The sequence below is a fragment of the Nannospalax galili genome, unplaced genomic scaffold (assembly GCF_000622305.1).
Source record: "Nannospalax galili isolate Female #2095 unplaced genomic scaffold, S.galili_v1.0 scaffold858, whole genome shotgun sequence".
In the NCBI taxonomy this organism is placed as follows: Eukaryota; Metazoa; Chordata; class Mammalia; order Rodentia; family Spalacidae; genus Nannospalax; species Nannospalax galili.
In genome coordinates, this window is record NW_008341877.1 from 2,678,113 (window position 1) to 2,690,001 (window position 11,889).

Here is an 11,889-nt window from a genome sequence, read left to right on the forward strand (position 1 = left end):
AGATGCCAAGGAGCTCAGAAAGTAACCAACTGTGACTAGTAATAATCTGATATATAGAGATTAGAAATGCATGTGCAAACATTTTAATGTCAATTGTATTGAAAATGAATTTTTCTGTAAAAAATTGTGTATTTTAATAGTGAAATGGAGATCTTTTTTAAAGGTTAAAACCTCATTTAATTTTATGTCTTATAGGGTTTATACTGAGTACAATATTGTATAACTGTAACAATTCAACTGTAAACCTAAAAATTTACAGCCAATTTTGAAAAAGATGCATCTTAGCTCAGAAAATTGCTATTGAATATGTCAATGCTGTTGTAATGAAATGCTTCTTCTAAAAAAATAAATAATAAATTAAAACTTTTAGAAAAAAAAGCACTGGATACTCTTGCAGAGAACCTGGGTTCAGTTCTCAGCACCCACATGGCTAACAACCATTTGTAACTCTAGTTCCAACGGGTCCACTGCCCTCTTCTGGCCTCCATAGGCATTGCATGCATGTGGTACACCTGCATACATGAAGGCAAAACACACGAATAAAATTAAAATCAACTTTTTTTTTTTTTTTTGGTCTTTTTGAGACAGGGTCTCCCTGCAGCCCCAGCTGGCTTGGAACTCACTATGGAGAGCAGGCTGACCTTGAACTCACAGAGATCCACCTGTCTCTGCCTCCGAGTGCTGGGACTAAAGGCATTCGCCATCACACCCGGCTAAAATTAACTTTTTTAAAAGGAAAAAAATCATATAGGTATCCAAACAAGGTGAATTAATAGTCATTACATGTTAAAAGTTGACTAGACAATAAAATGTCTTGCATCTGCCCTTTACAGATGATATCACCAATAAACAAATGGTTTCCTGTGGCCATGGTAGTTAATTCGCAAATGAAGGAGTAGTTATACTTTTATAAGAGTCAAAAACTACATAATGTTGCAAAAATTCACTTATTACTTTATTTCAGAAAGATGCTACAGTAAACACATATGAAATAAAAGATGAAATGCAGATGAAATCCTATCATCTATTTCATTTTCTAGAAAGGGGCAATGTTCCTAGATTTCTAGGCACACGGTTTATGGAAATTTCCCTTAAGAGATTTTCTGATATAGTAAATACTTGAAAGTATTTCAGAAATTTAAAACAAACTATTCACTCAGTCCCCTACAGTGACCTGACAGAATCAGCAAAATATCTTACTATGTTAATGCAAAAACACACGAATATTAAGACTAACTCTATATAGTTCCAAATTTCCTGTAATTATTAGAGCAAAAATTGCTCAAAAAATAGGAACTGTAATGTCACACAATCAAAAAGCATTGAATAACAAATATACCAGTCATACAAAATACACAGCAATAATTATGAAAATGAATCAAGACAGTGAAATGTCTTAAAACTAAGTGCATACACAGCTTAAAGAAAGTGTTTACAAACAGTACTATTTACCATCTCTCTTTGGGAAAATTTTTGATAATTTCTTTAATGATTGGCTGGTAGCAGGCATCCCTTTCTGTTTTCCCAGTCTCACTCCAGTCTCTTACAAACTGTTTCAACGTGGATTTTAACTTATCCATGTCAAATGTAGATGCCGGCATAATCTTTCCATTCCCCTGTTAATAAACAAAAGTGAATTACTTTCTGAAAGTTAATTTTGAATATGGTTAAATGAACGCATATACTAAGAGGCTCCATAGGCCATTTAGTAGATAAATCACTAGTCTCTCACCTCAACAGGGGTTCAAGTGCTGCCTGAGATCCTACATGAAAAAAAGTCTGGTGGTCTCATTTCTATCCTCAATAGATTAAGATTCACTAATTATAAAACTACCATAGAATTGAAAGGACCAGAACTGAGCCACTATAGAGGCAGAACACCCTAGCCTCTTTATGAGGGAAGACAATCCCTCCAGTTCACTAATGGGCAGCATGAAAAGGCTCACACTGGAGGCCCAATTTTATCTACCCTGTGGACACAAAAAGAGACTACAATTTCTATTACTGCCAGACCCTTGAGATTTAAGTAAAAATGTTTTTTTAAAGAAAAGAAGAACATCACCAGATACAAGATGCTGAAAAAAAATAAGGGAAATTAACTTTATATAGCTAGTAAAGTATTTTATAAAAATTTGGGTCACTCTATATGCTAGAACGTAAAAAACCCATGCAAAAGTACATCGAAGTGCCAACAATTATCTAAGTATTACAAAAAAAGGTGTACAAATCTCATCTCCAGGGGCTGGAGAGATGGCTCAGTGGTTAACAATGGCTGTTCTTGCAGGAGACCCAGGTTGGATTCCCAGCACCCACATGGTGGCTAACAACCATCCATAATTCCCGTTCCAGGGGGAATCCAATGCTCTCTTCTGATCTCCTCGGGCACTGCATGACACAGGTGCACTTACATACATGCAGGCAAAATATACTCATACACATGAAATAAAAATATATTTAAAAAATCTAGTCTCCAGAATACTGTTCTTTAAGCCTCTTCAAAGTACAGCATACACCTGAAAATTTTCAGTAGAGCTGATGACCTCACAATAAAACTGAAATCCCGAGACAGCCTAAAAGCCTTGACAGATAGAAGCTAAACCCTAGAATGAAACAAACAACAAATTTTCACATACATCTTCTCCATATTGTTTATTTTCAAACATATGTATGCAATCATTCACAATGGTCAGCAGTATTTCTTGATTATGATCAATGCATTTCCGGATCTTGTCCAAGTGAAGAGGAAACTGAGGAAGTAGTTTCTGCTGATTATCTGGAAGTGATCGAAACTGTCTTTCTGTTCGGTTCACTCGTTCATGCATACTGGTGCTAAAACATAAAAGGCGTTTTTTAATTGGCAAAAGAATTCTCTTACCAGAGGTCAACCTTATTTTTAGATTGTCACACTACTCCCTTGTGATGGACACTGCCCTTCACTTACAATCTTGTGGCTTTTGAACATAGCAACTCAAAGTTTGGCATGTTTTACTTTATCACAAGTACTTCTCAGAGCAATCAGTAACAATAAGATGCTTTTTAACTACTAAAAAATAGACACGTACCATTAAGTGGAAAAGCAGAAACAAAGATTAATGAATAATTTTACAAATAATACTTGCCCATATGCCTGAGGGACCTATGTTTAATAATCAGAACAAAAATAAATAAGCAATCAATAATTTAGAATATAAAATGTTTTGAAACCAAAAGCCAAGTTGAATTCTGAAAAATATCATAAAATATATAGTACAAAAGTTGAAAACAAAAGAAAAACTGAAATTCTATAGGGTTTTAAATATAATATTCATAATCTGTGTCCCAACAGTTTCCAGATAACTCTAGTTGGTCATTCTGGGGACTGTTTACAAGAATCAAAAAGCAACATCTCTCTCTCTGGGGGTCTTTTTGAGGCAGGGTTTCCCTGTAGTCCCAGCTGGCCTAGAACTCAGAGATCCACCTGCCTCTACCTCTTTAATCTGCTGAGATGAAGGACCCCACCACACCCAACTACAAAATCAATGGGTTTTCTGTTTTGCTTTTTCAGTATTATATTTATTATTTTTATTTTATGTGTATGAGTATATTGCCTACATGCAGGTAGGTACACCTGCAGTGTGCAGTGCCCGTGGAGGTCAGAAGAGGGCATCAGATCCCCTGGAATTTGAGTTATGGTTAGCTACCATATGGGTGCTGGTCCCAGGTCCTTTGCAAGAGCAGCCAGTGCTCTTAACCACTAGGTCACCTTTCCAGTCCTAGATCATCATTTTTAAAAGCTCAATTCATACTCATACTTAAATATCATTTTACATCAATCAAATTGGCAAAATTCAAAAACCTGATTAGATCAAATGCTGGTGAAATACTGGAATAATTAGAACACGTCCACACTGATGGTGAGTGCATAACGAGTACACCCACACTGGAAAACAGGAACCTTCCTTAGTATGTTAATATGGTGTCTGCCTTGTGATCCAGCAGTTCTGCTCCTACACATGTATGCCAGAAACTCTTAAACTGATACCCTGGAACATGAGCAAAGTTCACCACAGCACGGTCAGAAATAACAAACACAAAAATCTGGAAACAACCAAAAGGTCCACTATCAGTGGATAAAATGAAGAAACTCTAGGTACACCATGCAATGCAGTGAAGTGAATCAAGTATAGCAACATACAGCAATATGGTTAAAAATTAAGAACACAAATATTTGTTGAACACAACAAATTAAACAACACATGACTTATAATTCCATTTTACATAAAATTAAACAATACTATGACATGCAAATACAAGGAAAAAAATTCAGAAGCATCCTCACTTTGGAGGAAAGGGGAGGGACAATGTGTATATGTGTGTACAAATTATAAAAACTGGATGGTACACTCACACTTACTATAATATTCCTTACATTTTTATATGCAAATAATGTATTTCTTTAAAATGTATACTGAAGGCAGCATAACAGCTCTGAAATTAGATCTGAATCTGGGTTGTCACTTGTTACTATGTGATCTCTTTTGTACCTCAAAGTGTCTCAATAAAACAAGATAGCAATAAATAATGGTAATGATCATAGAAGTATCATTTGCTGAAATTTAATAAATGTCAAGCACTAACCTATGTACATAACATAGCCTAGTTTGAGCATATCTCTATAAAACCCCACAAGGTAGATAACACTACAGTCCTCTGTCCACTCTACAGGATTTCACTGGAAAATGGAACTTATAAATGGAGTACTTAGTAAATACAGTAAGCACTTTTTTTGGTTTGGACATGAAGTTCCCCTCCTTAAAAAGAAAAAAAAAAGATTCATGCACAAAGGCTTGGTCTCTGGGGAGGGTCTGGAAACTAGAAGGTAGGATATAGCTGGAGGTCATAGGTCACCAGAGCATGTCTTGGGCATCCTGTCCTGAGCCTCAGTCACTTTCTTTCTGCTTCCTGGCTGCCATGAGGTAAGCTGTTCTGCTTTTCCCCATCACAATGGACCAAAATTCACCTCTGAAACTGAACCAAAATAACGTATCCCTCCCTTAACTTGTTTATATTGGGGATTTTTTTTTTTTTTTTTTTTTGTAACTCACAGAAAGTGTGACAAATACAGCATCCAAAAAATAACAGGCCAAGAGACTCCCCAAATGACTCAGGCTATTGCCACAGCACTTAATGGCCTACCATAACTTGAAGGTAAGACTCTACTGCCAAAGACAGATCATACTTTGGACCCAGGATTTGGAGCAATAGAGCTTCAGTTGACCTGCAACCACTTCCCTTGAAGGCTAGCTCTCACAGCTTTGGAGAATGCTATGAAGGTGCCAAGAGAAAACATCAATGGATGATCCAACACCAGCTTCAAGACCAAATAACTACATCAATGGAGAGCACAGCATATATCATTGGTGCAGTGGCACTTTTATCTTGGGGGCAGTCAACAGCTACCTAATTGGACTAAAAGCTCACTCAATGGGAGGAAACTCAAGTGTGGTACTGTAAACATAACCAAATATACATGGCTGGAGTAGTCATAGATCTTAGAGAAAACCCCGAAACTGTTACATCGTGAGACTAATGTGATTTCTTATTATGTGCAAAATATGCATTTCTATATTTACAGACAAATATCCCAGTCACCACTCATCAGTCCTCAATAATGAAATTCTATCATGCAGCAGAGGACCAGGAACACAAATGGTCATAAATGGCCAAAATGTAGAGATCAAGAGTCTGCTGAATGACGGTCCTCAGACAGGACTCCTTTAATAGACTTCACTCAACCCAAGGCTCAGGGACCATCACGGAAGAGGGGCTGGAAAGACTGTAAGAGCCAGGAAGGTGGTGCATGACCATATGAAAAGAGTCCTACAAGCTCCTAGAAACCTGCTCATATGTTCTATAGTAATGGTGTCAGCATATACAAGTCCCATGCAAACTCAAGCAGACAAAAACCCAGCATAGATCTGGGAAAACAAACAGCAGACCCAATTTTATCTGAAGAAATATTGGCAACTGATTGCTGCTAGATGAAGAAGAGCTGATCTTCCTAAAACAAGGGACTATAGATAGGCTGACTAGACCTCAGTGGATGGACTTGTACTGGGGAACAGGTGGGGACATTAACAACACAGTGGGCCTTAACAGAAATGACAGAGTATATGGGCTCTGGGGGGAGGGGGGCTGTGGGGTGCCAGTGGGGATGGGGGCATAAAGATGATTAAGATTGTTTGAGATGTTCTGTGTAAAATGAAATACACAAAAAGCCAATAAAAACAAATTTAAAAAATAGGCATACCTACTCTATACATTAATATGTTCACAGTAAATTTTTAAAAATGTAAAAATGAAAATGCTCAAAGAAAGCGGGACAACTATCCCTCCTGTAGAAGGAGCCACCTCTAGTTTTCAACATATTACTGTAGATGCTTAAGACAAATCCATTCACAAATGAATACTGGCAAAGTTAGTTATATGTACTTATTGGATAGAAAGTGATATTCCATGTACAAAGTGGAAAAGCAGAGTAGTCAGGTCATACTCCACACACTAGTGTCCTCAGGGAAGCCTGTATCCTCTGACAACACATTCTCCACCTCTTCACCCCCATGTGGTTAACATTTTACTCTCTGTTTCTATGATTATTCTAGATTCCGCACTTAAGAACACGCGGTATCTGTCTTTCTGTGCCTGGCTTTATTTTATGTAACACCTACTCAAAATGTGGCACAAAAGGGAAGACCACTAAGAACCAGCAAGGAGTGCAGAATCTTAGGCTATATCCATGTCCTACTTAGCTGGAATCTGCTTTTTAGCCAAGATCATAGGTGATTTGGATACACTTGAAACCTTGAGAAGTATTTACAATTCCTCATCCTTACCAAAAGGATCTGTTTCAAGTTGGAAAGATATTCTCATGTATAGAGTATAAAAATTAACATTCCACTTTATGCAAGCAAAATTTATTAAGCTATATCCCAACTACTGGGCACTTAAGATACTTTCACATGTCTTTACAGTGAACTTTTGTGTGTTTAAAATCTGTTTATATATATTTGCTATGGTTTGAATGTAGCCACAAAAATTCACCTTAAAATTTAATCTTCATTTTATGAGGTGTAAAGAGTGTGGAAACTTAAACCAACTATGGTATTTAGAGGTAAGACCTTTGGGAGATAATTAAGGGTAAATGATGCCAGAACAGTGACATCTAATCCAATGGATTGTGGCTTTATAAGAAAAAGAAGACCTGAGTCAGGGTATCATTCCCTGCCTCGGGCTCTGTGAACTCTACTAGCAAGGACCTCACCAAATGTGGTCCATAACCTTCAACTTCCCATAGCTACCACTACAAACCAAATACCTTTTTTCCTCACAAATATATTACTCAACCTGAGGATTCAGTTATAGAAACAGAAAATGGTTGAAAAAAATATTTAGAAGTAGCATAAATTTCCAAAAGTAGAATTATCAGGTATGAAGTACTAAGTATTTTTTAAGAGATTTTATTTTTGTTTTAAACTATGTGTCTATGTGTAGGTATGTGCACATGAGTGCAGTACTCATGGAATCCAGAAGAGGGCACTGGGTCCTCTGGAACGGTAGGGTTACAGGTATACAAGGGTGCTGGAAAGGGAACCAAGGTCCTCTCCAAGAGCACTATGTGCTCTTAACCACTGAGCCATCTCTCTGGCCCTACAATAAGTTTTTTTTTTTTTTTTTTTTTTTTTAAAAAAAAAAAAAAAAAAAAAAAAAAAAAGAGGACGATAAATCTTCAGGGTAGCCCTGTAGCCCCAGCTGGCCTAGAACTATGTAGACCAGGCTGTCCTTGATCTTACAGATCTGCCTGTATCCTCCTATGGAGTGCTAGGATTAAAGGTGTGCCACCCCACACTAAGTATTTTTAAAACTCTAAATGCAAAATGATTTTCAGAAATATCCTATCAATTTATACTGCTAAAATTGTCTTAGTAAGTTAGGCAAATAGCAGAGCTGCCACAGTTTAAAATTCCCTGTCAGCATCTTTAAGAACTTTTTTCTTAGTACTCCTGAGCAGTGGAACGAGATGCTTGCTACCTGGGATACTGCTCCTAGCTGCACATTGCCTCTACCTAACACCTTTCCCTTCCTATCCACTGCCCGTAGTAATGGGATGAATTCTTCTAGGTATAATCTTTATCTTTATCACTTCCGAATCTCCATATTGCTGCACTCCTGCTTTCAGGCTGCTTTTGGTTCTTCACGGAAACTGTTTATTATCATGGCAACAGGGGAGCTGGGTTATGCTGTAGTTACTGACACAACTGATGACGTAACTACACAGAGCAGGACAAAATGCAGTACTTTCCTTAACCCCTGGTGATCTACTGATATGCAGAGCTGAAAGAACATCCATCCTGGGAAATTCTTAATAGGTCTAATGGTGTGTGGCTCAGTGGTACAGCACGTTTAGGGACCTTGGGCACAATCTCTAGAACCATAAAAAAGATATAGGGGAGTGGAGGGGGAGGAAAGGTATAAAGGAGAGGTGGCATTGTACCAAAGCTGAGGACACAGTCTGATCCTTACTGTGCTATTATAATTGGGGTTAACTTCACTGTCCTAAGCTATAGCCCACTGGCTAGTTGTTCATTTTGTAGCCCCCCTCAGAAAAACCTATGCAAGCCCCTTTGTTTATAAAATACTTATATGTGCAGAGTTGAACAGTTTTAAAGACCTTGCCTGGCCCTCTGAACATCAAACAGTATTTACTGCCTGACCTAGTAAAGAAACTTCTGGCACCCTGCTTTTAAGGAATGTTTTAGGGGCTAGAGAGATGGCTTAGCAGTTAAGAGCACTGGCTGCTCTCACAAAGGACCTGGGTTTGATTCCCAGCACTGACGTGGTAGCTAACAACCATCTGTAACTCCAGTTCCAGGGGATCTGATGCCCTCTTCTGACCTCTGTGGGCACTGCACTTATATGCAGGCAATATACTCATACATAAAAATATTTTTTTATTTAATTCATTTATTATTATTATTATTATTAATTATTATTATTTTGGTCTTTTGGAGATAGGGTCTTCCTGTAGCCCCAGCTGGCCTGGAACTCACAGAGATCTGCCTGCCTCTGCCTCCCAAGTGCTGGGATTAAAAGCATGAACCACCATGCCTGGCAAAAGTAGTATTTTTTAAAAAGGAATATTTTAAAACATCAGACTTCTTGGCTCTGAACTAAATTAGCATCAAGAAGGCACATCTTGGAGTCAAGGCATTTTTCTGCCCTATGACCTTTAATCTAAATCTTTTACAAATTCACTAAAACATTTAGTGATAAAACCAAGCCCGCTAGAGCTGTGACTCCATGGCCAGTTGAGACAGCAGGGAGTATCTCCCTGTTTCAAAAAGACCACCAAAAAAAAAAAAAAAAAAAAAAAAAAAAAAAAGCCAGGGGTCTGGAAATAGAACTGGCTATGAGAACTTGCTTTAATGATGAAAGGGCTACTTAGTCCAGTATAGCACACGCTCATGACGGGCAGCTATGGAGCACCTGGAATGTGCCTAGTGAGAATGAATGCTGCATTTTAATTAATTTCGGTTTAAGTCTATCCAGATGGGTTAGTGGCTGCTGCGTGAACACAGCAAGCCTAGATTACCGAAAACTGTTGGAAAGTCAACACAATGTTTTCCATACCCCTCACTTCTAACAGGCATTTAAAAAATCACATCTTTGATGCTACACTTTCTATCCAGAGATTTTGAAGGGTTTCATAGACAGCACTTGGAATACAAGATTTTAAAGTTTTTCCTCAACCCCACACTGAACTGGTAGAGAGATGAAGTTCACAGCCAGGAGTGAACACACACAGCACCCTTTCTGAACTCACACAAAGAGGCAGCCCGAAGTTCCCTCCCCCAGCCCAAAGCCTGTCCAACAACTAACAATAAACACCAATTCTAAACTGCTTGGATATATTAAAAGGACAATTACACATGTTCAACTGAGTCTACTATGTTGCCACTGTTTCTCAATATTGTTCTTGTTTTTAACATTTTCTATAGTAAAATGTGCCATATTGACCCTATTACTGATTTAGTAAGTTTCCTCAAGATCTTTGACCCTACAAAATGTCTGTCATGGAGCTACAAGTGTAGCTCTTTGTAGCGTCCCCATGTGGTAAGCTTGAGGCCTTGGGTTCAACACCTCCCTCAACTGCCACAAATGTTAAATAACTTTTAAAACTTCTATTAAGCAAGCTACTATATTCAAAACAGTAGAAGTATTGTAACCACTATCACAAAATGGACAGGACAATTTGGGAATGTACTTCTTTGCCACTATGTTTTATTTGTTAAAAATAGAGCTTCGACAACATTGCCAAGCATGGAGACATAAAAATAAGTAAGACTCTGTCCTTGCCCTTGAGGAGGTCACAGCTGGGAAAAGATTTATATATAAACTATTGTACAAATGAGATGAACACTTGGGTTCCGTCTAGGATGATTTTAGCTGCACAAGAGGTCATTCGTCTCTCTGGTTCCAACTACAGGGACTCTACCACTTACTAGAATAAATGTGTTATCTTTACCTGACAATCCAGGAGTTTTAAGAACCTTTCAGATCTGCAATTACGCATTTCTGATTAGGCTATTTTAACACCTATCTAGAGGAAACGTTAAAGTCAGAAAATTGTCATTAGGAATGAAGAACGTCCTCACAGGTCCTACCGTCATGCCTAGCCCAAGGTAATTTCATATACATACGCAGAAAACAAGAGCATACAGCTGACCCTCGTGCCGGTTCCCGTTTCCCTTGCTAATTAGCATATTTTGGAGTATTGGGATCACCTCTGCCCTTCATCACCCACAGTTAGAACCAGCCAGTGGCACCATCAATGGGTCCCCACCGAAGGGCACGTGCGTTCGCAGCGCCAAGAGACAGGAAGAGGCAAGTTGGCAAACCCGTCCCGCGGCGTCCCACGTGCAGGTGAACTTGGCTAGCCGAACGCTCAGCCGGTCTGCCCTCCTTCCCATCTCCAGCCTGGTACCGCACTTGGGACACCCCAAAGCCAGACCGTGCGAGGCAGGTTGCGAGCCCAGGGCGGGCTGCTTACCCGTAGTAGCGGAACGCGTTGATGATCTTCCAGAAATGCTCGCGCTCCAGTCGCTCCTCGTCCTCCTCGCCGCGCGCGGCCGCCCCCGCAGCGGTGGCCGAACCCAAACGCCCGGCGGAGAACTGCACCTCCACGTCCTCGCCGCGCCCGCCGCCCTCGGGCTGCTGAGACGCGAGCGGAGCGCGCCGTCGTCGCTGCATCGCCGCCGCGGCCCGCGACCTGAAAAAAAACGTGGCCATGGCCCCCGCCCGCGACGCGCCCCGCCCCCGCCGCCCTCAGGCCTCCATTCGTGCTCCGCTCCGCCAGGGCTTCGGGACGCCCGCAACACGCGCGCTCGCGCGCACGCGCGGGCGCAGATGGGACGAGGCCCCGGCGACTGGCCCTCATTTGCTGCCGGACTTCGGCGACAACGCGCTGACGTTCGATGACGCTTCCGGGGGCGGGACCTCTGGCCAGGTGGAGGAGGAGCTTCTCGCTGGGGGCGGGGCTTGACACCTGTGAGCTCCGCCAGGGCGGGGCCGTGTGCCTGATTGAGCTGGATTGGGCGAAGGGCAGGAAAATGCTGGGCTTCAAGGAAAGTTTCCGGAAAGGAAAACCGAAGAAAAAAGCGGGTTTCCACGCATTTATTTCAATTTTTTTCACTGTTGAAACTCTAAAAGGGAAGGTCTTGTATTTACTTTTTAAACTCATTTCCTTAATGAATTTCTTTTAATACCTAAGGCGCTGAGATGCACAATCACCTTCCCTGTGTTTAGCGACCGACAAAAATTCCTAACCCCAACCTAGCAGAGTGGCTCCCACAT

At 40.2% G+C, this 11,889-nt stretch overlaps 1 protein-coding gene across 2 annotated transcripts in view; it reads right to left on the reverse strand.

Annotated features, from left to right (window-relative positions):
* Carnmt1 (carnosine N-methyltransferase 1) overlaps positions 1-11,303 on the reverse strand; it is a 41,037-nt gene extending 29,734 nt beyond the window's left edge. For both annotated transcript variants that reach the window (XR_003850240.1, XM_008837559.2), the window contains exons 1-3: positions 11,087-11,303; positions 2,634-2,829; positions 1,453-1,616 (exon numbers count right to left, since the gene is read on the reverse strand). Coding sequence is in view for 1 of the 2 variants with exons in the window: in XM_008837559.2 (XP_008835781.1) it covers positions 1,453-1,616; positions 2,634-2,829; positions 11,087-11,286 (560 nt within the window). In the remaining variant the exon portion in view is untranslated. The remainder of the gene's footprint in view (positions 1-1,452; positions 1,617-2,633; positions 2,830-11,086) is intronic.
* Between the last annotated feature and the right edge of the window lie 586 nt (positions 11,304-11,889).